The 27,911-nt window shown below is 39.1% G+C and overlaps 1 protein-coding gene across 1 annotated transcript in view; it reads left to right on the plus strand.

Moving 5' to 3' along the window:
- LOC122528129 (potassium voltage-gated channel protein Shal) overlaps nt 1-20,742 on the plus strand; it is a 54,023-nt gene extending 33,281 nt beyond the window's left edge. The window contains exon 2 of the mRNA XM_043652893.1: nt 20,544-20,742. Within this exon, the coding sequence (XP_043508828.1) occupies nt 20,544-20,742 (199 nt within the window). The remainder of the gene's footprint in view (nt 1-20,543) is intronic.
- Nucleotides 20,743-27,911: the final 7,169 nt, after the last annotated feature.

Here is a 27,911-nt window from a genome sequence, read left to right on the forward strand (position 1 = left end):
CCAGTTTCCATTAGCCCGCCGAGCCACTCATCTTGTCGATATATCTATTGCTTCCCTCTGATAGAATAACGTCTCGCTGGTGGTAGTGCTCGACTACTTGCGAAACTCTACGACACTCGAGGCTAGATAAATATGTATATTCCATTTGCGAATCCCGCCTGCGGGATAAAAATACAACACGAGCGAAGAATAGATTTGGCGGTCTTTCTCAATATGTGATACACTTGCGATCAAAGTGATACGATTGAAAAAGGAAAAGAATGCGATTTTCCAGTTGTTGGATTTATGAGAATGTTGCAGGGATACTTTTTGATCGATCACGAGAATCTTGTTCGTTTGTCTTCGTAATTTGATACGCTTGTTGATAAGACGAAGAGCGTCGTTTCTTTGATCATAATGTCTAACTACGTGTTTAACACGTTGACCAAAAATTTTTAAATAACGCGAATAATTTCTTTAACCAACAACGGATGAATTGATACTTAAAAATTCATCTCAAATTTACCGACATAAATAAATCTCGTGGTCACATTAACTTACTATATATCAATTTAAATAATTCGTCCAAATTAAATTTTTTACGCCAAGGGAGCGTAAAAAGAAAGAAAAAAAAGGTGCGTTAAATTCATTGAAAAGCAGGACACGTTGCCGAGGAAATAACAGGATACCGGAGGCTGGTTCGACGACAATCAGTGTCGCGACGGATCGAGGGCCTGTCTGGGACGAAGTTGCATGCACTCGCGGGACGATTAATCCGATTAATCACGAAGTTGGTTCCGGTGCCGCTTATAATTCAAGCAAGTTGCGCCTCGCGGCAGATGCCACGAAATGCCGTCGTTGGGGGATGATCGCGCGACGCGCGTACCCCTCAATTATTCCTAATCTGTTCACGGAATTATCTGGCCGCGTGCCTCGTCCTAGGCACCAGGCTTCATTACGTCCCGCCTGTTAATTCTCGGGATTCGCCGTCATATCTCGGATTCCATAGAACGGTGCCAGGCAAAGGCTTGGCGTGCTTAAACTCTGTATTTTCAGTCGGCCTTTAATCGTTTGATTTTCCCGAAAATCTTTGGCCGAAATGCAAAGCGGTATCTAGGAGACGTTTCTTTTCTGGGGAAGAATCACGTTCGAACGTTGGATTCTTGTAGAAAAGGCTTTTCATCTGCTTTTTAATTGTCAGATTTTTACGTAGATTGTCACGGCCGAGAAGTCACAATGTTTCTTAGGGAAACGTTCGATTGCTTTTATGAACGATTTATTTATTTTTGTCCATTTAAAAAATTAAAGTCCTTTCTCGAAAGTTAAGCATAGCTACTTATCTTCCAATCGTATGGAAAAGGCTTGATTTTATATTTTCAATTTGCTCTTTTGAGTCAGACTTTTACGTAGATTATCACGGCCGAGGAGTCGCGATATTTTTTAGGGAAACGTTGGATTGCTTTTACGAATGATTTACTTATTCTTGTCCATTTTAAAAGCGAAAGTCTTTTCTTGGAAGTTAATGCAACGAAGTTAATGCATTTGTGAGTGAAAAATAAATTAAATTGATTTGAGTGCTCCAGTATTACTGTTGGATGGTCGACGTATGTCTGTTTCTATATACGCGTATTGAATAAAATAATGAAATGAAAATAAAATTACACCGCAGAAGGTAGAGGATTCCTTTTTCATCGACCGTGTGCCATTCCTTTCCCCGGTCTTTTCGGTGCAAACCAGATTACTCAAAATTCCATTAACAGAATTTCATATTCCCGAGGTTGCTGGCAGGCCTCGGTGCCTGAAATTTTCACTTTGGATCGAAGTGAATATTCCGCTTTTGACACATCTTTTGAAAGCTACGTTTTTATACGAGTAACGAAATGCAAATTCGGATGTTTGGATCTGCGCGTTTCTCAGTCTGGAAGGAAAATACAGCGATGAAAAGGGCGCACGACGTGGAAAACAAAGCTGGATATAATACGGTGAAGCAGCAACGAAGATAAAATCGCTTCCATTCGTATGAAATGAAGGGATAGACGAACGTTGTTGAGAAGTTGAACGCGATTGAAATGCGCGAGGAAAAAAAAAAAACAATCTCGGTTGGGTAAGTGGATTGCAGCGGAAAGGAGCGAAAGTAAAAAGCGTTATTGAGATTCGGATCATTGCGATCTCCCTCTGTGTTTCTTTTTCGATTCGTTTCACATGCGTACGTATCGTTCTTATACAGGGTGTCCGGTGTAAAATAGGATTCGTCCTTTCATTTTCAAAAAAATAAACCTTGAACATTGTTTCGCGAAAAATTTTCGATAAATTTTCAAATTCGATTTTCTTCTGAAACGAAGGCTCTAATGAAATAATTTTGCTCTTTCTTCTCAACTCATTTTTTTCATATAAAGTCATCTCCTACTCAGTTGCACCACTAGTTATGGAACACTCTGTACAGTTCAGGAACTGTGAAAAATCTTCGCACACCGAGGACACATACGCAACAAATATTGTACAATTTCTAAAATTCTGCTGAATCATAAAGAAGACACGTATCTTCTTTACGTAGCTCAGTAATTGAAGGCCTTCGTATGTTGAGGGTTGATTTACGAAATTACAAAGGTGAATGAATTATACATTTCGTCTTCGTTGGTCTTATTCGTATTTCACAAAATTGCTTCGCTTTCTTTCATTGAGAATTTCTCCTTCGTCAATGTTTCGATTCGTTTTCGATTTGTTCGACAACGCGACATGATGTCTTAATTGGTAGGAAAAAGTTTCGTTGGGCTCGTTGGAATTTTATGCGACGCCGTAGCAAACGAACGAAATGTTAGCCGGTGGCACGCGAAGAATCGAGAAAAGTCACGTGCAACTAGTTACTCGTGAGCAGTGTGCGCGTTCTACGCAGGAAATCACCCTTTTTTTCCCTCGACGAATCGAGGTTCGTGGCCTGGTGGTAGGTTTCGTTTAATTCCCGCTCGAAACGAGATTCTCCGATGGTGTCTCTCCGCCTCCGCTCGTTCTCTCTCAATTCGTATTCTCCGGACGAATTTTTAACAAATTTCGCGTTACTATCGGCTTCTCTTGATCTCCCTCGGAGGGAGAAAGTTTCGGAAAAACACACGAGCCATTTTTCATCGTCAGATGGGAAATGGCGCGACAGCGCTTCGTCTTCGTTTCGGATATTCGTTCAAATATTTTCCCTTGCTCTGTTGTTGCGATACGATCTCGTTAAACGTTTCGATTCCGTGAGGAAATTGTCTCATCGCTTTCACGTTTTTTTCCCCCTCCTTTCCTCAAAAAAAAAAAAAAAGACAAAAGAAATTACATTTTTGAGAAATTAAGGAACCGTGTTCTTAACCTCTTGTCTTGCAATTTTCCTTCCAACGCTTAGATAAGCGTCCTTTATTGTAACGTTATTTCAGGTATAAACGTTATTTATAATTCATACCTGTTAACGTTCATTTTAAGCAAATTAAATTTAAACTTTAATTTCATAATTAAAATTTCATTTAATTGTGGAAGATTTAATTTCGCAATTAGAATCTCACAGAATTGCAATCCGCTTTCTGGGAAACCATCGAAACCGTAACTTATACCACGAATGTCGCTCGATATTACAAAACAAGCGTACTTTTATACATGTTTTAGTGTCACGTGTCTCTTGTCGTGGTTTTTAATACTAGAAGTCTTTAATATCGTATCAAAATTGCACATGCGAAGGGAAAAATGGGAGCCGCTGTTCTAGGCTCTTGGAAAAATGATATTCGAACGGAAGCGGGAAATTTGTCAGGTCCGAATTGGAAAATTCGGGTCAGGTAATATTTCACGGTGAGAAACAGGCCACGCCTCTCTATTTCGGTGCCCGGTTGGCTCTATCCTCCTTTCAACCCGTGATTCCCGAACGCTTTCAGCTTCCTGATCGATCTCTCGCCGCGTCTCGTCTCGTCTCGTCGACACACGACGTTTCACCGCGAGTTCTGTCTTCGTCACGACGATTCGCCGGGGGTGGGGTCTGACGCAAGGTGAGAATGCGCTTTATTTTCGGAGAACGCGCGCCGCGAAAGAGACCGCGACGAAGATCTGGAAAGCGGACGCGCGTTCGTCTTTTAAAATAGCGCGTTGCATTCCGATCCGGCTTGCCCACGCCAGTGTGTATCGCTCGCGGATTTCGAAAAATAAATCAAACGAATCCGCCTATCGGGAAGTACGATGCATGCGATCGCGTGGCCGTTTCTCTCGAACGTTTCATTTGTCCTCTCTGGTTTTTATTTCGAATATTGGCCGTCCGAGCGAATGATCCAGTCGGTCAAATCGTTCTGAAAACGAGAAAGCGAAATAGTAGTCGGCGAATCGAGGTGAACGAGAAAGAAACTATTAATAGATCGATTGATTGACGGTTCCACCAAGAATTTTTCCACGTGAAGAAATAAAATTAAGGCTAGTTTACCACATACCTACGATCGAATATCAAAATCGTGGATATCATTCGTGTAGAAATTGAACAATTTCTAACAGTTTCTTAGACACTTTCGAATAACCAGCGCCAGTTTACACTTCCCACTGTAAATATATCCACTCTATAGAATTCTCCTCCAACACCGTTATATTTTCCTCCGCAGACTGGCACACGCGGCGTCCTTTATTTAAGCCGACGCATATACCGGCTTGTTTGTCAATTTCCCTTAAACGACGTAATGTCGATATTCTATCGTTTTATTATCGTGTATCGTATATTCGAGGCTTTTTATTTTTATATTTCGTTGGATCTAAAAATTTCCTCGGTCAGGTCGATACACTTGGGTCAGACGTGTGTGTGTGTATCGTCGCTCCGGTGGACGGAACTCTCGGGAGGGCGGTGAGCGGTTCGCCGGCGTTGATGCACAATATGATCGGAAATGTTTTCCCATTGAGGTGCTCTTTTAATTTTATGACACTTTCATTACGCGGGCTGCGACGGCCGGGTTCCATTTGCAGGCCGATGAAAGAGCCGGCGATGAACATCGGTTCGCGAACAAAGCTCGAGAACCGATCCGGTCTGGTCTCAATTTTTATCGACTGGTTGCATTATCAATCGGCCAACGAGCAAACGCGCCGCTCGATCGATCTTCTTTTGCACGTTTTCATTTTTATAAAAATAATGATAATACCAATGGCAATTCTCATCGAGCGAGCGAGCGAGTGACAAGATGCAGTAACACAAGGTACGAGAAATAAGAGAATGAGAGAAAATATTGTTGAAGACTGTTATTGTAGAAATACCAATGCGTAAACATACCAGTTTTATCGGACGAGCAAGTGACAAGATAACAGTTATAAAAGATATAATGAGAAAAAATATCGCAGAAGATTATTACGTGTTGAGGAACAACGTTGTGGAGCTTCGTTTTAAATGTATAATAGCTATACATATGTAGTGTTCGGAGAGAAAGTCGATATTACTACAACGGTTAGCTGATTTATAAATCTTGTTCGTGGCGCGTATATAATGCATAAGTGATTGATGATAAGAATATCGGTCTCTCTCTTGTATATGTTGGATGCAGATTTATTTCCCCCAAAAGAAACAGAGAACTAACTTTGCCATTAATAATTTCGAATAAAAATAGAGTGCCCGCAATGATCCCGCGCTTTTCTCGAGTGTAGATAGATGGACGTTATCCAATATAGGGAAATAATTATGTTCGAACGTACATATATCGTTTCTCCTAAAAGAAACAGAGAATTGATTTCGCCATTAATAATTTTAAATAAAAATAGAATGTCCGCAGTAATTCAGCGATTCTCAAGAGTAGATAGATGGACGTTATCCAATAATTATGACTAACCTTATAATACCCATTCGTATATAAGCGATGAATGTAAGCTTACACACACACGTAGCGTATATGGGAGACCATTTTATTCTTTTCTTCTGATTTTTCGTATATTTTGGCCAATCAAAATAAGTTCAAATCCATACTTTTGATTCTCGTTCTCGCGCGACAAGGAACAACGAATGGAAAAACGCGAGCAGAGAGATTGCCGTTTAAAAAAAAAAGGGGGGAGGAAAAATCATTCTCGTGCGAATTCTTCACGCGGATTTTCCAAGCTACCTAGTTTGCTAGCAGTTTCCTATAGCAAAGAGATTTAATTGGAAGGATCTCTGGAGCGTGAAAATCTTTCGTTTTCGTTTCGAAAAGTGTCGAGTGCCTCTCGAGTGGCGTGGCTGGTTGGAAAAATTCGGAATCGTCGAATATGATTTAGCGGGAGTACAGTTTACTAAGAATATGTTCGCCTATAAATTTCAAGCATTCGAAAAAGCAAGGATTTTGGACATTTTGAGGATATTAATATATTTTACGTGAGGTTGCACAAAATAATTGGGAAACATAAATAAATTAGAATAAAAGATCATTACACCGATACAATTATCATAGCTATGTAAAATTGTTATTATTACTGTTGACGCAAGAACATTCTTGAGTCATGATTTAGACAATAGTTTTTCACCTTGTTTTGGCAATTCAAACACAAAAACGTCACCAGTTAAGCGCCAAGTCAAAGCAAAAAAATATTGTTAATTATCTGCGTGTGTCAAGACAGTCGTAAGCTTGATAACAAGCTACCTTTTTCTATAAGGTGGGCCGAAAATCACTTCCTACTAAAATAAAATCATTCCTTTATCATACATTTTTTTATTTTAATTTATGAACGCTCTGGCGGTCAATATTTGAAAGAAATAATTTTTAAAACATAATGAAAAAAATCATGTTTGAACTTAAATTTAATTACTATCAAATTAATAAAATTAGTTTCTTCTTATATTTTGATATTTCATTAAAAAAAAAAAGATAGATGAAAAGAAGCTTTGGCCCTTTAAACTATATGTAATAATAGAAACGTCTGAAACGGAAAATTATACAAACACGTCTAATATAACTACGAGTCCGAACGATTATTATTATCAAATTTTTCATTTGTACATACATTTTCAGATCGTGTCTTCGATTTAAACAAACATGTTATTAACATCTTAGAAATGTCAAAGCAAGACACAAAGTTTCGGTCTAACGTGTCTTATGAATTTTCTATCATTCGAATTTTTATTGTTCCTTAAATGTTTGAAATTCGATGGAGATATATATATATATATATATATTTGTACATATAAATATACATTTGCAGACTTCTGTTTCGACTAAATTAAAGTTTATATGCTTGCACTTTCGGGTTGCGCGTGTTCCTTTCGGCAATTATCGACCAACGATTTCGATTAGCCCGGATTATTTACGATTGCCATCGTAATCGGCGGCGATCGGCTTCGAGACGAGGCTTAACGCTCACGCTTTAAGCGGCGAATGTTCTCGCGGCGTTCCACGAGCCACGATTTTCTAAAGATAGAGCTACTAATCCGCGTGTTCTTGCTAGATTCTAAACTCGTTCTTCTGCCGTCGCGTGTCCCGGTAGTTCGCGACGAATAAGAAACCTCCTCATCCCGCGAGAGGAGACCGTTCTCTTCCAACTACGACATCCGCTTCCGTTGAATTTTCTTTTCTACTCTCGTCTGCCGTGCATTGAAACAGACGATGCTGCGAAATTGATTCTCAACCAATGATTTAATGGTTCGGCGAATTAGCAAATAAACGCGGCTCGTGATAATATTTTGCTAAACAGTACTTGATCCGCAACAGTTCCCGTTGATTTTCAGATCATTCTGTTTCATTTGCGATCATCGGGTAGCCAAAACTCGTTGGACAAACTTTCTAGAGATGGAAAGATTAATCACTTCGGTTCCGATACTCGTGGTTGGTTCGACCTTCGAACTTGCCAAAACCTTTTGTTTTCGCTATTGCCGCCGACGTGCAAGTGCTTTTGACAAAATTAATCGCTGTTGACACTCTGTTGAAATAGAAATGGAATTACGTGTACGTGTCTGTTTTCATTGGGTCGCTCTAATTGGAATCATCCACGCGCAATATGTTTAATCGCACATACAGAGTGAATAGAAAAAAGAATTCGTAATTTCTAGGGTAGACAGCATTCGTCGGAACGTGGAAAAAAGTCCTGATAAACATGGGTCGAAAAATTAATAGTTTCAAAGTTATAAATGATTGAAATCGGCTTGTGAGAAAGTTGAAACATATCCGGGAATCTTTGAAAAGGTACGTAATTTTTTTAATACGAAGGTGTCGAGCATGCATAGAAATGAAAGAAGGATACGTAGGAAATCTCCTATAATTAGAAAAAGAGAAAGTTATAAGATTATAGTGTGATAGTTTCTCGAATTCCTTACTTCAATCGAAATGAAAAAAATCATTTACAACTTCGAAACTATTAATTCCTCGATCCATATTTATTATTTTCTTTCGTGTTTCAGCGAGTACTATCTATCCCAGAAGTTATGAACTCTTTTTCCTATTCTATTCTATATGTGAAGTATATTATTGAACTCATATGTTTGTATTATTTCAAACACGCGTGGAAACATGTCTAAAGACAAAATATGGAAGTAGAGCTGAGAAATCTTGTTGAATAAATATTGTTAAACATGGCCAACGTGATTCTATCAACAGTATTATGCGCAGATTCGAATTTAGATACAATTTTATAAGCAATCGTCGATTTCATTATTTTTTAATTGTTAATTTGTCATAGACGTTAACAACGTCGCGAATATGGTCAAAGATTGATCATTTCGGAACACTCTAAATCAATCAAATTTTCCAACATAGTCTCCAGATCTTAACATTGTCTAATAGAAAATTCATACGACATGTTAGACCGAAATTTGAAGCGTATTTCGTGTTTTCAGAGCTTACTTTTGAAATCTCGAAGCATAGGAAAATGTGTGTCAGCCTCGAGTCACGAAGTAATTTCCCATCGCCTCCGGTTTTTTTTTTCTCGAACAAAATAATCTCTAATTTGTAGCTATGATTCGCAGCTGTTAATGAGATCGTTCGACGAATTGCAGTGAATCGGGCAATGGAAAATATACGCTGCCGCGGAGAAACGACGGAACTCAATTAATTTTAGTCCGTCGACGAAGCCCGTGGCGGCGGAGAAACCGGTCGACGAAGGATATATCGAGGTTCGCGACCAGCACGCTGTTTCTATTATTACCACCAACATAAAGTTGCGCGAGTCAAAGTTAACGAAACGGTCGATCGTACGACAAAATTGACGACGTGTTTCGCGAAACCGCGCATTAATCGTATAGTAAAACGTTTAACAACGGTTTTTAGTATCAATCTCGCCGATTTCATTAGAACGATCTTCGTTTTCTAGAACGATCTCACGGTCGTTTAAATCTCACGATCTCTGTTTCCCGCATTCTTGCAACTACTTGCAGGTAGTCGTCGTTTCACACGACGAGGTTCGAATACTTTTGTATTGTGGCGTTTCACCGTGAAAAGTAGCCTTTTCTTTTTTTTTTTCGCGAGCCACGACTGATTAGCTACGTTGTAACATAACGCGTGTTCTCCCTTTCTTGTTTCGGAACATTCAACGACGACAGCGGAGCTTTATGTATTTGAAGAGAGATGAAATTAGCTCGGTATGAGTGAATTATTGATGAAAAACGCTGAGATAATGTAAATTTTTCTCGGGAAAAATGGAAGGAAAGTGTGTGCGATGTATATCCACTCTGAAAAGTCTTGGATTTAAAACTAGAAGACCTAAATATACTTTACGCTGCAAGGAATCTGTAGATCATTTTATTTAAATAATTAAGATTAAGATGGAATTTCGATTGAAGATCAAATTTTGCAGAAAGTACTGTGTCTTTTTTATATTATGTACAGTCCATTATATCATTAGATAGATAGATAGATAGATCTTTATTGTTTTCCCTTAGGATTACGATTTCTGCTCCTTCTCTACCTCCATACAGTCTTCTTAGAAATAAATACAATAATCATTTACTAGCCTAATATCATATAACCTCCACTCACATATCATTCCCTAATATCGAATATAATAATAATATAATATACTATAATATAATAATAATATATTATATTATTATATTATGTATGTATGTATATTATATGTTTATATATATTATATTTTTATATTATGTACATTCTCCGAAATTCTTTATGAATGCATAAAATTATAACATAGATATCAATTAACAGTGCAATACCAAATTAATCCAATACATATGTATTGGCTCTGTGATTTTCGTCATAAATATCTTGGATTCCTCCTAAAGACGATTTATCTGTATAAATTGAATTTTCGTAGAAAATGCTTCTACTGATAAACAGTACGTACATTTTCTCGAGATTTTTTTTCAATCGAAAAATTGTAAAATATTTCTACTGAAAAGCCATTAATATGTTTTGTCGATTATTTTTCTATGAAAATGCTACGTAGTTTTAGGTAGTATGGAAAATTGTAAGGTACTGGAGATTTAAGAATAAAAGAATTATGTTGTAAAATTTTTGAGCAAGAGTGTACTCCGCTGGAAGTTCACTGCTCCGCAACGAGAAACTCATTCTAGACTAATAGCTCTACGCGATCGTCTTTCCAAAGTTCGTTAAGTTATTTTCACGATGGGTTTTAACACAACCCCCGTCACACACGTATACACACACGAACACTGTTTTCTCGTATCCATGACTAGATGCGAGCATGTCAAATAATCTCGAGGGAGCGGCGTTTTGGTCGGGATTAATCACGTCGCGAAACGTTTTCGGTTGCTCTTCCATAATAGATGTCCCGTTGTCTGACTCATCAAATCGCTGCAATGTTTATGAGCCTTGTAGACAACTGCGATTTTTCAGAATCCGTTTGATCCAGAATTTCTAACTAAGTAACGTTTCTAACAACGTTTTGCCACTCCCGGTAGACTTCTCTCGGGTCTCTGCTCGCCGAAGAACATCAATTTTCGCGTAATCGTCGTGAAACAGTTGCCCAAATTGTTGCCGCTCGGTCGGAGCCAGACGTCGTAAAAATAAATCGATCAGTACCCGTTCGCTAATCAAGCGAGTAGAATTCCCCGGAAATTTTCAGCTTCGCTGAACCTTTCTCTGTTTCTTCCTCGATGAAGAAAAAAAAAAAAAAAGAAGAAAAACTCTTCCGGACGAGAACACAGAGAGAGGATTAAAGAGATTCTTACGAATCGGATCTTACGGCTCGAATTAAAATTTTAATCTTGGAGAGACTAAACTTCGAACGTCGTTAAACGCCGGATCTATCTGACTTCGTTGAAATCTCCGCAGATATCGTTTAAACATCGACGTCTTTGAAATATGAAATTCAAATACAGAATTTATGCAATCACGACCGTCTGAAATATCTCTCTTGTTTTCTGGGGAATGTTTTTTTTTTTTTACGAAAAATCCTTGTTAACGAAAGGTGTAGCAGAAATTTCAAGATTCTCTCACACTCGATGGTATATTTTCTGATTCGCTCAGCATTCGCCTTAAAAAGGACATTGCGTCGAATAATTATTATCGCTTTAGTTTTTATAAAACCCGCGCGTGAGACGTTACTGTCGAATTCTTCGAGATAGTAACGTATTTTCCAAATGTTTGACAAGCCTCTCGATCGTTCTTGGTTCGATTCAGTTTCCCTCGTTTCGGTAGTCGTCCATCGATCTCGCCTCGAGGACTCTAGAGACAGAGAGAAGTTACCGGTTTTTAGGAAACTTTGAAAAAAAAAAAAAAAAAAAAAAGGAAAAGAAAGGAAAAGGGAATAAATGAGAAGAAAAACTTCTTTGTAGCGAGATGGAAGTTTCAGGTGCTTGTGTTCGCTTCGAAGACGGAACGATCGGATTTGTCGGCGTGGAAAAGTAGTTTTCTCTGCTGCGCCTGTCCCGCCTCCCTCCACTTCCCTCGACTTCGTCGGTCCTCGTTTCTTCGACTCGAGGGGGAGAACGGATAAAGAAATCAGGTCGGGATCGTAGGGGTTACAGCCCTCGGATAACTTTTTCCTTCCCTTTTTAATTCGAACGTACGCCACACGGTTTACCAAGTAATTATACCGCGCGCGTTTCCCTCCTTCTTTCTTTCGAATTTTCATTAATCCCGGGGAAAAAAGGAAGCCTGGAAATTCGAGCCGTTCATTCTCCAGCAATTTGCGAACGCGTTTACCCTTATTTTACGATCTGGTCGATCGACGTCGTGATTGACTATTACGAACCTGGTTCTTTTCGAAGAACGAGCGTTATTATTGAAAATTCGCAAGAAGTTTTGTGTATTTTCAGGCTATTTCATATAGACGGAGTTTAAATTGAAAAAAAATAATATGGAATAGTACGCGATATCTTCCTTTGATGGTAAATTTCTTCTGATGGGAACGCGAAAGAGATTTATTTTCGTTCGAGCTATTTGGTTAGAAAGTTGAGTGGAGCTTGGTTGCGAAAAATTGTTCGAACTTGATGTTTTCTTTAGCCCTCATTTATTCGTTATTTTTCCAATTTGATTTGTCTCTTGGTGTGAAAGTTTACATAACGGTAAACGACTAATACAATGTGAAGATAAACAGTTAAATTTACAAATCTTTTTATCGAATAAATCTCGTATAATTAATTACGTATAAAATTTACCTCTCCTGCTTACAAAGCACAATGTATCTATTTTCAACAGAATAATGAATAAAAATAAAAGTATCGAGGGTTAAAGTAGAGAGTTTAAATTGGAATAATTTTTGACAACGTGAAACATTAGACAATGTTTTGCTAAATCATTTTTCTCTGTAAATTAGTTCGAAGGATATTTGGCGTCTTCGTCAAAGTCGAGTAGAGTTCAATTATCGTTTGACACGGTCAAAAGGGTATCCGACAATTTTTCGACCCATCGATTCCCTCGAACAGGCCGATCGCTCGTTCCTGTTTGCCGACGAAAACCACCAGCCAGCCGTGCATGAATAACTCGCGAAGAAGAGGCTGTCCGCGCAAACACATGTCGCCCTTATTAACGATGCTACAGCTGCGTGGAAGTGGGGAAACATTAAATTAGTAGAGCGGATGAAATATAGAGTAAATTTATCATTCGACGGATTTTTGTTTCCCCGTTTCTCCCCCTGTCAAGGAACACAATAGATCTCTTTTGTGCAGATTGCAAATCTACATTTCAATCTGCAAAATCAACTCCTTAACCTGTGTTTTGCTTTGAAATTGTGTCGCGCGGGAAGAAAGGGAAATACCTTGAAGTACGCACTAGTACATTGATTCAAAAAATTGAACAAAATAGACAGGTGATAAAGAACAGATCTTTCTCCTACCATCGAACAAAGTTACGACGCAGATTTTATTAATAAACCTAAACCAATTTGCATGGCACATGCAGTAACGCCGCGATGACCGCGAGAGAAAGAGCTGGTCGTTCTTATTTGACGGAAAATGGTTGCGTCCGAAATGAAAATCCGGATACCGGAATACCGAAGGGAGAAAGAAAACAAACACAGGACGAAAAGCTTTTACGCAGGCTGGCACGTTCCCGCAAACGATAAACAACGGGCGCGTGATCGGATTGCTAAATAAATCGAGAGTCGATCGAGAGATCGGCGAGCGGCGGATAGAAAAAGCAGCAACCGGCTGGGCCGGATCCATTTTGATAGCGATTAATTCGGTCGATTCTTGCGTTTCTTCGCCCCGGACCACCACCACCATCCGGTATTTACCGGCTATTTTCTATAAGTGGCGTCTCGTGCGAGCGGAGAAGCGAGCGTCTCGTGCGAGCGAGCGTAATGTGGAACATCGCCAGCGGGGCCAATCGTAGTCGCTCTCATCAGACCCGGGGCCGCATTATCGAATTATGTCGCAGTTTCCCGGGGTCCTTCTGGGACGTGCACGTCGTCGTTTCGTTCCGTCCCGCGGGATCTGAATGCGCGGCGTGCCGTCAACTAATTCGGCATACATCGCCGGAACACTTCGACCCGGATAGCCTACTGGATTTTCATTGCCTCGTCGAACGTTTGTCCGATTTGCCCCATGATCTATTTCTCTCTCTCTCTCTATCCATTTATTGACCCCGTCCAATTAAAAGCATCGCGACGACCCTCGAAACGCGCATTAGTGAAATTGTTCAATTACCGTTTGGCTTCTGCTGTGAATTCGGATTTTTAATCCATTTCGATATAAAGTGAGTTAGGCGAGTTGTTTGAAACTGTTGCGAGGATATTCTACTTTCCGATGTGCGATGTAGGATTTCATTCAGCGGAAGGAAATTTTTGTTAACGTTAGTATCTAATCGCATTGTATATTGCAGTATAATTACGAGAACGAGTATGAAAATCAGTTTTTTTTTTCCGATTGAGAAATTAAACTTCTAGATGTCAACATTAAGATAGTGTGTTAGTAGGCGAGACAATTTTCTATCTAGGATCTATTTTTGTTTAATTATCTTTACAGAAATGTGAATTTGCATAAACGTCCGTAGGCCTAGTCTCGTGTATGATACACGAGGACGTATAATAAAGACGCGTAATAGATTTATATATATAGTTATAGATATAATACGCGTATAATATATATATATAATATGCGTCTTTAGTGTTGCACGTCTTTATTATACGTCCTCGTGTATTATACACGAAACTGGGCCTACGGACGTTTATGCAAATTCACATTTCTGTCAAGATAATTAAAAAAAATACTTATACTGTATATATATATATATGTAAAGACTGAATACACGTCTCATGTGTGCTCCGTGTTTTAACGTACAACGTCCACAATCGCGATCTTTAATCTAAATGTTAAAGAAACTTCGTCCATGCTTCTCGACCGTCTCCAAGCGTGTTTAATTGAAAAACCTTTGCCACGCCGTTTGCATAATTGAGCAAGTTGTTTGACGACCGCGAGTATCGCGATGAACTGCCGTTGACGCGATTTATACGATAATTTGCATGCCAAGTTTTCATGCCTACCCGAGGGTCTGCATGGAAGAGAAGTGAAAAGAATGGGAAAAAGTGAAATTCCGGCGGAGAAAAAGTTCGCATAAAGGCATATCCGCGCGTGCAGCTACGGAGGGGCTTCGTTCCCGAACACTTTCAATTTCTTCCGTGGATTGCATTAAACGTGGATGGAACTGGAGGGAAAAGAGAGAAAAGAAAAAAGAAAGAAGAGAGAGAGGGAGAGAGAAGGGAGGGGGAAATTCACAGGAAAGATTATCCCCGTAAAGATTACGAGCGGCTCTTCTTGTCGAGGGTATAAAACTTTTCCAACGACGTGCACGTGGCTCGAAACGCGGTTACCTACGCTACATTTTCTTCGATACTTTCAGCGAGTTTACGCATTTGCAAGTCCACCTCGGCCGAGCTCGTCTATTTCCTGATAAGAAGCTACACCGATCGCGCGTTTCTGTTTTTTCTTTTTTTTTTTTTTCTGTCGACCATCTCCTTCTCAGAGTCTCGTTTCCGCTTCATCTCGCGTGGGAGATTACTTTAGTAAAATGAAATCTGCTTCGAAACTTCTTTCTTTCCTTTTTCTAAATGAAAGTTGCGAAAGTTGACAAGTGGGCAGACACTTGCCACGGGTTTGTGCATTTATTCAATCTGCTTTAGCTAAATGTACCAATTCCCTCGAAAGAAAGTTACGCAAGTCGCCTGTCGCGATTTCGATTCAGACAATCTTTCTTGCGTGAGGATTTGAAGCGAAACTGTGCAAAGTCAACGAGTCGAAATTTTTTTTCTAACTAGATCGATACAGGCGCCGTGAATTACGCGCGAATTAGCTTCAATGTCCTGTCTTTACCAAGTCGAGCAATGCTATGAGTTCGCGCCGCAAACGTCATACCTGCCTGATGGACACCTGGCAACGCGATGTCTGATTATGACGTTCCATTCCACTGCGAAAGTGAAAACTCACTCGAGCCCGTCTCTCGCCGCGTCGATGTTCGTAATTGGCGGAGAAAGTGCAGCATATTTGGAATACCGTTGACAATTGGAATACAATAATTTGCACCGGGTATATCTAAAAAAAAAAAAAAAAAAAAAAAAAAACCCCATAGACAGGAGGAGAAACAACGACAATTGTTAAATAATGACGTTTACAAGCGAACGGAAATTTTCGACACTTTCGACTTAACTCCTGCCAGAGAAGTTTAACTTTTGCAATATGCAAAATCGTCGTAATCCACGGCTGAAACGTTAATAGAAAATTTTCGAGTTAATCACGCTGAATGCGGAACGGATTTTTAGCTTTCAGCGGAGAGAACAACGGTTGCGCGTGTGTAAACGGTGAAATAATAAAAGGACAAAACCGCCACGCCGCGGCGATGTTAAACTGTTCAGAATGCAAACGAGGGATTTTATACGTGACCGTGGAAACGGGGACGCGGAACAATTTTGGCGAGTGACGTTGATCAGAATTAAATTGAAAAATGAATGAATAGATTCTATCGGCGGCGAAACTAGGCGATGTATACCCGACAAAAACGTATAAATATAAAGCAATAAAGCGAACGATCTGTAAAGTTTCGGAATGGGATCGCGAGTAATTTATTAAATTAACGCAGCAAAAAGAGGGAGGGAGGGGAGCCTGATGAGATTTTTTTCGAATCGGCGAAGAAGCCCGGCTGAATTGAAAAGCGATCGATAACGCCGAGCTTTGTTTAAATAAACGTGCGATGAATCGAACAGTTCGATCGATTTTGTAATGTTGGCGCGATGAACTGTTTGGGCGTTCGTGCGCATAGTAAAAAAAAAAGAAGAAAAAAAACGAAGAACAGGCGAGCGCCACCCGAATGATTCGCGGGTCTGTACGAAGCGGCCGTTTTTCCACGGAAGATACAATCGACCGTGCCATTCCTGTCGTCAGCTGTCCACGCTCCCACGGAATAACTTGGCTCATTCATATTTCTTAAACAGGTGCGCCTCGCGTACTCGCGAATTACGATGGATTTACGAAAACTTTCTTTGCTCGATAGAGCTGTGCAGCTAACTTTAGACGTTCCGCTTGTGATTGACGTTTCGTTTGACAGTGTTTTCGACGTAACCCTGGACGAAACTCGTTTGGACGATTATGCAGGATGTCGTATCATTTTTTTCATTTAATGATTCTTCGAGGGAATTGAGTTTAGAAATTTGTCGAGCGCATTTGAATTTTTACGCTGTTGGGAAAAATGGACTTTGCCTTGTTTAAGTAATTTTAAGCGTGTCCGGCCGATGAAGGATTAAAATATGTATTTTTAGATTCTACGTTCGAAAATTCTTGTAAATTTCAGAGTAAATTTAACAGAGGATTTGCAATAAGTTGTGGAAAATTAACAGTAGCAAAACTCCTTGATAGAATTGTACTAAGTGTCCAGTGATATATATATAGCAGTTAGCAGTATTAGTATTAATATATATATATATATATATATATATATATATATATATATTTTTTTTTTTGTTAGTAGTATTGTACTAATACCAGTAAAATTAATTTTTTTTCTCCGGTTACGGCATGAAAACTAAAACGTCTAGATTCTTATGGAAATGGCCCCGACAAATTGGAAACGTCACGTTCACGCAGCGTGAACCCCAGGATCGCGCGATCGAAAATTTGAAGGAACGAGAGTGCCTTTCAAATAAATAAAACCATCGGGAGAAGAAAACTCGATTGTCAAAGTTTGGCGAATTTATTGGCGTTTCGTGAAATGGCATGCGCGATGACAGATGCAATTCGGCGTTTCCAATGCCGAGAGAGCTCCGGCGACTCGTTTCGAGCGAAACATCGGAAGAAAACAGGGGATGAGAGGGGGAAGGGAGAAACTTCAAAAGGGAAACTTCGCCGCAAGAGAAGGAAAATGAGCCGGCAGTTTGAACAGAGAGAGTAATGGATCGTGCTGAAAATTTTGAATACTTTCGACGATGGGTGAAATTTTTATGCCAGGTGTACCCTATATGTATATAGATATCATGTAGAAAGATATTCGAGGGGAAACGATCCTCGAGGTCCTTCGTGAGCTTTCGTTCGATAAACTCGACCCTTCGTTTCCGATCAATCTGTGAATGAACACCGAAGCGTGTAAATTTCGAAGATGGAGAATTTTTTATATTTCACCGAATGTCCGTCGAATTATATTAATATTTTATAATATTCATGATTATGATGTTATTATAGTAAATGTAATTAAGGCCGCGGATCGAGAAAGGTAATAAAATTATAAACAGACTGCGGATCACGTTTTCGACAGCACGATGAAAGAAAAGTAAAACTTTCGAAAGAAAAGTTGGAAAAGTTGTTCCGTTGTGGATAAATATTTTAGATATTTTACACATTTCTCCGCGCCATTCCTGCACTTCAAAAATTCCTACAAGTACGTCGAAGAAAATAAATACCACAATTGTACAAGTGCATTGTCAATTAAATTACCAGGTAACTTTCATCGAGCAAGCATCTGCAATAATTATTCAACCAGTTTCGTTCACTTTTCGAAATAAATTGTCAAACAAAAAAAAAAAAAAAAAAAAAAAAAAAAAAAAGAAACGATCCGAAAGGGAAACGTAGATTGGTTCGTGCGAGATGGGGAGAAAAACAAAAGAGAGGAAAGGAGAGAAAAGAAGCAGGACGAAAAAATGAGAAAGGGATGTTGTTGGTTTATCGATGTAGTGGAGCCCCGAGTGTGCTATTCATCAAGACACAGGGGTGACCGGGACAAAAGCAGGAATCAGTGAAAGCCTGGACCTGCTAAAGCACGGACGATAAGCATGGATTCCCGCGGTTGTAACGTATTTGTGCCGGCACGCATTAGTGGCCGGCGGTTTCCACGTAATTACGGCCAGTTTGCAACGCGAAAGCCGCATATGTAGGCCGCTGCATTATTAAAAAGAGAAACGTGTACGCTAATTGGCAAACGACGAAGGCGTCGCTTTCGTTACCTGCGCTTTGCAAACCCACCAGACCCTGAGCAATTCATCGTCCAGGAGCTTTGGATGTACCGGTGTTGGCTAGGCCAAGGAAAGATGCTCGAATTGTTTGGCAAATGCCGAGGAAGCTAAGGCAAAGCCAGCTCCTGGCAAACGCGAGAGGGTTCGATAGCTTTGTTTGATCTTCCATCCAGGGGAAACCAAAAGCTGTTTGTTAAATATTGATTCGAGTTTTCACTTGGATTTTGATATCGTAGAATTGTACAATTGTGCAATGTTACACACGTGTTTTTTTTTTTTTTTTTTTTTTTTTTTTTGATACAATCTGTAGACGGATGATTTTTACAATTTTTACTGGTGAACGAACGTGTTGGCTTATAAAACGCGTTGTACGAAATATTATTTAACATTTCCAGTTTTGAGACAAACGTACTGCTTGCCCCAGGACTTTGAAGGGATTTACATAGTTGAAATATATTAGAATTATTGGAAATTGCATTGAGACCTGAATTCGTTTAATACACGTGATCTTTTATCCTGCTGTTACCACGAATTATAGCGAGTCGTAGTTTGACAAGATTCTGTCAAGTTGCGCCATACGGTTTGCGTATAACTTTAGAGTTTTTTCAATTCGAGTGGCTTTGATTAGAAATGCTTTTTGATATGACTGAGCGAAAGAATATCGAGTGACACAGCAATGTGATTGACAAGTGGGAGTAAGATAGCGTAAGGGGAAACGGTCCGTCTGTCGTCAGACAGCTGCTACATTCCCTCACAAGTCTGACACGCATCAGTTATTTAAAAATCTGTTCCGAGTTGATAGTTATTCGATCTGTTTGAAACTTTCTTGTGACCCCTTTTGTATTTTATCAAAGATAAACTAATAACAAAATTATATTATATTATAAACCAAGTGATTAATACGGGGATTTATTTATAATATCTATCGGCTGTTGCAGCAAAATTTGTCAATATATTAACCTGGATGCTAAAAATTATGGAATTATATTATCGGCTAACTAATCGATACGGACATTATGTACAATGTCGTGCCATTATGAATAATGAAAAACAAAATTGACCTAACTCGAACTTAGCTTCATTCATAGTATTTGGCCCATTAGTTTATTTTACCTACACGGTCGTTTGGTCGTTATTTATAATGACCGAATGTTACAAACACTGTGAAAGTTTACGCAATTTTAAATTTCCAAAAACGTATAATAATGAATGTTTCACCACAGACATTTGCATATTTTTGCATACCGGTCTCTGTATTTTTTTCATTTTTAAGTCTTCATATAAATGCATGAAAATCCGCAGTCTGATAATTCATCAGTCACTTGTATACAAGATATAGAGAAGAAGAAACGTAGATTTATTAATCGTTGACGTATTAATCGACAATTATTCATTTTACAAATCTACAATATACTATCAATCATTTGGCATTTTGGCCCAGAAAATTGTAAAATTTAAAATTTTGAATCACGTTTTCCTTTCTGAACGAAACAAACGTCATACGTTGTTTCTGAAAAAAAAACAAGGATTTCATTTTTAAGTGTAATTAATTACAATCTAAATATAATGTCACGAATGAAACAGGTATTTAGTTATCTCATTCTCAAATTCTAACTGTGTTTCAAATTCTTGACTCTCTATGTATAGATAGAATATAGAGAAAGGTGAGACGTATAACAATCATTAATTGTCGTGTGTTGATTTATCAATCTAAGATATATATTGCAAGATAATGCCAACGATACTAATAAATTGAAATCGTTTTGTTACAGGTACGGTGACATGGTTCCGAAAACGATCGCGGGAAAAATCGTGGGGGGTGTATGCTCTCTCAGCGGTGTCCTTGTGATCGCTTTACCGGTGCCTGTTATCGTCAGTAATTTCAGCCGAATATATCACCAGAATCAACGGGCTGACAAGCGAAAGGCGCAAAGGGTGAGTGTGACGTTTCTTTTTCTTTTTCCTTTTTAACGCGTCCTCTTATCGGTGCATCCGATCTGCATACATATACGTATGTCGTCGTATTGAAAATGGCACGGCAATTCGTTATTCGGATCGTGAATCATCTATCTTTGCGCTGTTAATCTGTTATCGGTAACGCGTGCTATCGTGAACGCTCGGTCGAAATTTAATTCGGCCCTTAATTCCGGCCCGATCCCGCTGTAATTCAACGGATCGATGAATGCAGCGGGTCCGAAAGCGGATCCGATTAACATTAATTTACGTTTCATAGAAACGAGAGTTTTTCTCTCTTTCTCTCTCTTTTTCTTCGAGATTTTACTCAATTGCGATGAAAGTGAATTCAAGGAGATATTCTAGCGAGAACGAAAAATAGTTTTCGAACAGTGTTAGAGATCACTTTGTTAATCACGAAGAAACGAAGCAATTCGAAGTAATACATCTTTCTTTGGTTTTATTAACGTATTATTATTTATTTCATTATTTATTTTATTAATAATGTATTTGTTAGTGATAGAATAGGATTTATAGTAAGACATATTGTGTTAGAATACAATAGATATAAATTAGAGTGTCATGTTTAATCTAATTTATTCACGAATAAATATAATGTAATACAAAACTTAACAAAAGCACAGCGAACGAAAAAAATAAATCTATACAATTTGACAAGAGAGAGAGAGAGAGAGAGAGAGAGAGAGAGAAATTCATACAATTTTTATTTATGTTAAAATACGACGACGTAAGGGATCAATAACATGAAAATTCATAATTACTCTCTGTTGGCTAAATTGCAAAGATAAATGAATGAGATTTTCAAGTAACATTCTCTACACTGATAAATAAATAATCGAAGTTTTTCACTTTCATCGAAAGTGAGTGATCTCATAGTCGCAAAGTATCAAATCAGTCGCGTCTCCGAGTAGGCGACTCGTGTTTCGTAAAACGTTCCTCCACCATCCGTCGATTTCTTCATAAACGCCTGGCGTAATCCGTAAATAGTCTGTGTCACTATTCGCGCCACGGACTTGTTCACTTTATTCTGGTACACTGGATATCGATATTGTCGGATGTTGTCTTTGGACCTAGTTGCTCGGCCCCCAAGGCCACAGCGTGACAAACTTTCAAACAGACATCCAGGCTTTTCCACTCTGCACTTACTTCTAACCGATCGACGGTACACCGTCGATTTTGATGTTTTAAATCGCTTACTTTCGCATCGATGATATTCATACGTGATATTCGTTCAGAATTCATTCGTGGGAGGTAGGAAACGAAGCTGCCGAAACTTTTGGATTTAGTGTTTTTAGTATCTAAATTGCAAATGGGTTGGGTCGACCACCTGGTGGATTCAAGCTGTAGATCTGCACCTTCCGAAGCACCGGTGTGCTCTCCGCGAACAGACAGTACGATTAATTTTCCCATCGATCATTTTCTTCCTCTCTCGAGAAATTCCATCTCGGTCGGTCTGAGTTTCGCGGCTTTTACGTGTATTATATATAAGACATTTTGAAATTTCATTAGCAATGTAACGAGATACGTCGTTATTATGTCGGTTGAAAGATTTGAAATCTGTCTGGAAATTTATGTTTTCAAACAGTTGCAAGATATTTAATTAAAAAGAAGTTAATGCACAGTATGAATGACGATATGTAATCAATACTGTAATGAGAAATACCTATTGGTGAAATTTGAAGCTTGTTTGAAAATTCTGGAGTTGCGAATTATTTATTTAGCATGAGATAAGTACATGGGATGAATATTGAAGTCTGTTGATAAATTGCGTACTTATGAGAAATTTTAAAGAGAATACATATAATGTGAAAAAAATATATGAAATATCCAAACTACAGTGCTTTTTATAGTACGTAGGAGAGACTTTTGGAAGTTTCTTTTTTTCAAAGATACGAATTTCGCATTTATTCGTAAATTTAACGCATAACTAGTTTCAATACTTTCATGATATCTATTACTCAAATACTTAAATATTTTTTATATCTTATATATATATATTTTTTTAAATCTATCTCAATCTCATTACGGTGTTAATGAAATTTCAAACCAGTTTTATGCGATACAGTATTATTCGTAAAAAGGGTACGAACGATTCGACGATTGTGAAATGTGAAATGTGTTCGCGTCTAAATTCTACTACTCAAATACTTAAATATTTTTCATATCTTATATATATATATATTTAAATCTGTCTCAATCTCATTACGGTGTTAATGAAATTTCAAACCAGTTTTATGCGATACAGTATTATTCGTAAAAAGTGTTCGAACGATTCGACGATTGTGAAATGTGAAATGTGTTCGCGTCTAAGTTCGAAATGTCGAATGGTCTAGCGGTCGCTAAGCTTTCCCCCTCGTCGCAACCGCGTAATGACGAAACTTAATTCGACGTTACGTAACCCGTTCGAATTGGGGTATATCGTGCCGTGTGGTTATCTTACCGAGTGTCACCGGTGGTCAGGAATGCGACCAATCGATTAGAACGAGCCGAGTTCACGGATGGAGAAAATGGAGTAGGCGAGAGAGAGAGAGAGAGAGAGAGAGAGAGAGAGAGAGAGAGAGAGAGAGAGCATTTTGATGCTACGGGAAGACAGCTGTTGAAATTCCCGATTTCACTCGGACATTTTCAAGCCACTGAATTTCTATGAATCGTTCATGGGATAAGTGGAAAGATGGCGGATGTATGTGACGCGGTGTTCGATCTCGACTCGGCAACCTGTTTGTCGCGTCGAGATCAATCGGCTGCCGGCCGAGCCCTATTTCTCTGGCAAGCTGGTCTTGCTGGATTCTCCCAATGCTCGATTTAGCACTACGAACAGAAATAGTCTAGTCGTTGCATTGTCTAGCTTCTATTTTCACGCGGGACGAATGTGCTGAAGATTTTCACTGGACGTTGTACTACCGCAACGTTATTTACCGTAGTGTCGCGTTAACTGGCCGGAAATATTGCTTCGTTAAGTGACCGTAATTATCACCGCAAATTGTCGGAATCAACTTTGCGTCTTCGAGTTTAGCGGCGATATTGTGAAGTAAAAGTACGCGTTAAATATTCCTATATATCATTTGTGATCTAAGAAGAGAAGAGATTTTCCAGAAATATGTTGTAATGGTTGATAATATAAGGATTTATTCATTATATTTTTTATTACATATATTTATACATGATGTTTTTATTATTTAAATATATATAATATTTTTGTTATATATGTTTATTTTGTATTTATTTATTTGCGTGAAGATATGATTAGTTAGAAGGGATCTCGCAGCTCGACAGACTTACATTTTTAATTAATATACATAAACACGTGATTTTGATATAGTATCATAATTGTTTTCTGCCATTTCTTTTCCACAAAATATTTATAGAATAAATAAAGGATCTGACCTTTCTTCAGAAGGTGTCAGAGTTTCGCCTCTTTGTTTATACGCTCGTGCTCGAAAGTTTGGAAAGCTCGTTCTTTGCTTTTTAGAAGAAATGAATTCTTTTCGCACAGTTTTTAGAGAACTAAGAGTATTCTAACTGTCAGCGCTAGAATATCAAACATTCCCGAGTGCTGTGAGCCATGATTCAGATCCGTTCCCGATTTTTTTAGGGGAGCAATTCGAGAAATGCAATTCTGCATTTCTTTAAATGAAAATTTAACTTTCTAATGTTTTTTGGAAGCTTGTTCATCAAGTTAATCAAGTAAGACTTTTAGACTTCCTCCACGTCAAAAATTCACTTTTCGGATAATAAGAATTATGTGTCACAGGTGCGGGGCATCATGCTGCACAATTGCGATGCTGCTATCTCTAAATATAGTTACATTCACTGACGTATTATCGCGAAATCGTAAAACTTTCTCGTCTTTATTACCTCTATTTCAATCGCAGGAAACTCGAAAGCTAACAACGTTGTTTAGTCATGATCTAAAAAAAAAAAAAAAAAAAAAAACACGCACACACACACGCACACGCACATGCACAAACCCACCGTTGCTATCGAAATTATATTCCGACGAATCCGCGTGGCTATTTTTAATCGACCGCCGACATTTTATTAGCACGAACATCAAAGAACAGCGCTCGAGAGGCGCTCCGCTATCGCGGATGCTAATGACGGCTATGATTGCCCTTACTCATCCCCTCCCTTCCCCTCCCACCCCCCCACACGCTTCTTCAACGAGAGCTTGGTGCCTTTAATCGTCGAATTGGAAGCCACCGATTATCCACGATGCTTTCGTTTTAGCGACTCGGTAAACCGGTCAATTTGATCGAGCACCCATTAAGCCCTGAATACATTTTCCCTGCGAGCCGTCTACGATTTTAACGTTGTGCGCGCGGAAGCCCTCCGTCTATCTCCTTTCCCGGAGCGGTTACCTGCAATTGTTCTCGTTAAAGTTGAAGAGACCATCGAGCGTCTTGACACAAAAATCCCGGCTCGCCTCGCGGCCGTGCGCGCTCTCCTACGACAAATTGCTCTTGGAAATGTTAAACGGGCCCGGTCGATCGACGTCCCGTTATTTTTCTATCGCGTGTAGATACGTCGCTTACCGGCAGTTTCTCAACCGTGTGCGAGTTTCGCGTTGGTAGATTTTATTTTCGTATATACCCTGTTTCACGCGAACTTTATTCGATCCGTGTTTTAAATTTTTAACACTGGACCTGTCGAAATGACCAATGTATGATTTTTGTTAGAAATTATATTATAGAGGGGCCATTGGTTGGCAGATAGTTTTGAGTCGGAAGCGGTGGATCGGAACTACTCGAAGGCCGGGCTCGTAATTTCTTTTAAACGGACGAGATGAGAAATCTCACGAGGTGGACACTCGCGAGGCTCGAGGTTTCTAGCAGAAGTTTGGCTTGGCTGACGGCCAACCGGCCACCCTCAGTTCATTACCACGATCCCGTGTTCCGCGAGAGACAGAGGCAGCTGGCTGAATAAAGTGGCGGCCAGCTTGATAGCAATCGGGCAACTTCCGGCCATTCTACGGGGTTGATTGATGCCGATTGTTGCTCCTCGACGTTGCGTCGTTGGAACATCCTCGCGTACTTGCATTTATTGAAAGGATTACCGTTTCGAACATTTCTAGAGCTTTATCGTCCCGATTGCCATCGATTCGAAAGACAAAGGGAGATTGTTTCGTGATTCAGAAAATTTCTGCGCCAATTAAAACGGTAGAGAAAGTAAGAGCTGATGCGGTCTCTGATTGTATAGTGGCCTGTGAAAGTATTGGAATGCTAGAACGTTTTAATGAAACACGACTATCATATTGGTAAAATTTGAAAACATTCTGAGTACACAAACATATGTTTATTATTATACAGCAACAAAGAATATTAAAATTTAAGTCTATAATAAATTTGGAAATTATTTAAATAATAATTATTTATATAATAAATATAAAAGATGGTCGGATATTAATATGATGGTGATTTTAAGTTTATTTTAAGTTTATTTTAAGACTATATTCATAAGATGTTTTTATATAAATATTCAGATAGTTTAGTAGGAAACTCTATGAAAAGCTTCTTTTTTATTTTATTATGTCGTGATATCGTAAGTTCCTGAGAAACCCGTTTACTACCTGCGGTGTGTCTAGTCGAGGAAAAAACAGATCCCAAACGACAAAGACGAGGTTTGACCCTGATTGGTTGTTAACGTGCCTCTGTGTAAAGTGGAAAATTCTGCAACAACGTCTCAATGACATAATTAATACTACCACATGGCCAAGATAAAACAAATAAATCCGATACTCTAGTACTTTCCAACAAAATTACGTAGTCCATTAAATTCTGAACTCTTATTAAGTTCTTACTGAAGTCTTACCAGAGTCTTACAATTAATCGTCTTGACACACCATTTCGAATCTGCTTTGTGTTCTAACACTTCCAACACCGAAGAGATCGCGACTTACGACACACGTTGCAGTGTCTTTCCTTTTCTTTACACAGACTTTATCCTAGTTTCGTATAAATCGAGCGTGCCACAATATCGCCAACGATCTCAGTTTTTGCAATTCTTTGTTGTGTCAGCTACTCGCGCGTGTCCTCTTTTACGTATGTACGTATCCGCGAATTGTTCGCGAATTAAGCATGCATCTTTCCAAACAGTTCGCGCTTGGAAAAAAAAAAAAAAAAAAAAAAAAAAAAGAAGAAGAAAACAAAATGGGCCAACAGTCCAGTTTTATAATTCACAAACGAGCGACCGTAATACGAACGCGATAAAATACGACGATGAAAAACATCGTCGAAAGGTATATATATCCGAAATGTAAAAGGCTCCGGGGGGAGGGGATATTGGACGGGCGCCGTGTATATCGCGTGCACGATAATTTTTGAGATGGAAATAAATACAACGGGAGAAGTATCGAAAGCCTGGTACAATTAAAAGCCTGAGATTCAAAAGCCGATTCCACTTGCCAGCGAATCGATCCGCAGCCCCCTCCCACCCCCACCCTCTCTAATGCACTTCTCTCGAATGTTATTTCAGCCTGATTCGGTAACGAGCAAAACAGCCGATGCAGCGAACGTGTTGTAGGGATTGAAGAACGTTAGCGAGACCATTTATCTCCCTCTGGTGGAGAACAAAGCATTAACCACTGTTTCTGCGCCAATTACGCCGTGTCCTTTATACCGCGTTACTGAAAAACCAAACTCGATGGGGTGAGGAGGGGGAGAGAAGTTTTTGATTAGGTTGTGTTGTATGTGTGCGCATGTGTGTGTGTGTGCGTCTTTTTCCATTTGGTATTTATCTCAAAAAGTATCGTATCCAGTTCTACCTGGAGAGATAAATTGAAGAACTTGGAGGAGGAAGAGCTGCAAGGAAGAGTGGCTGCAGGAGGAGCAGCGTAATTTCCGTTTGCTTTTCGCCGTTTCGTTGACACGGCCCCTTTTTTGCCCACCCGTTTCGTCCGTGTGCAGAAACGGCTCGCGTACTGGAGAAAGTGCTGACGGACGCGATCGTGCGTGCACATGCGAAAACGTCGCCCGACAAATGGCAACAATTTAGTTTCGTTCGATGTACGATGAATTCTTCAATCGTCGATTCTCGGAAATGTTGAACTGAATATGGAAACGAATACGATTTCGAGGAAGCTTGACATTAATCACTTGCGGACTATAACGAAATATCTAATTGATTTTTATATCTAAAAATCAAATATCTAACTTATAATTTCTCCTATT

Source organism: Frieseomelitta varia, unplaced genomic scaffold (genome assembly GCF_011392965.1).
Source record: "Frieseomelitta varia isolate USP_RPSP 00005682 unplaced genomic scaffold, Fvar_1.2 scaffold_246, whole genome shotgun sequence".
In the NCBI taxonomy this organism is placed as follows: domain Eukaryota; kingdom Metazoa; phylum Arthropoda; class Insecta; order Hymenoptera; family Apidae; genus Frieseomelitta; species Frieseomelitta varia.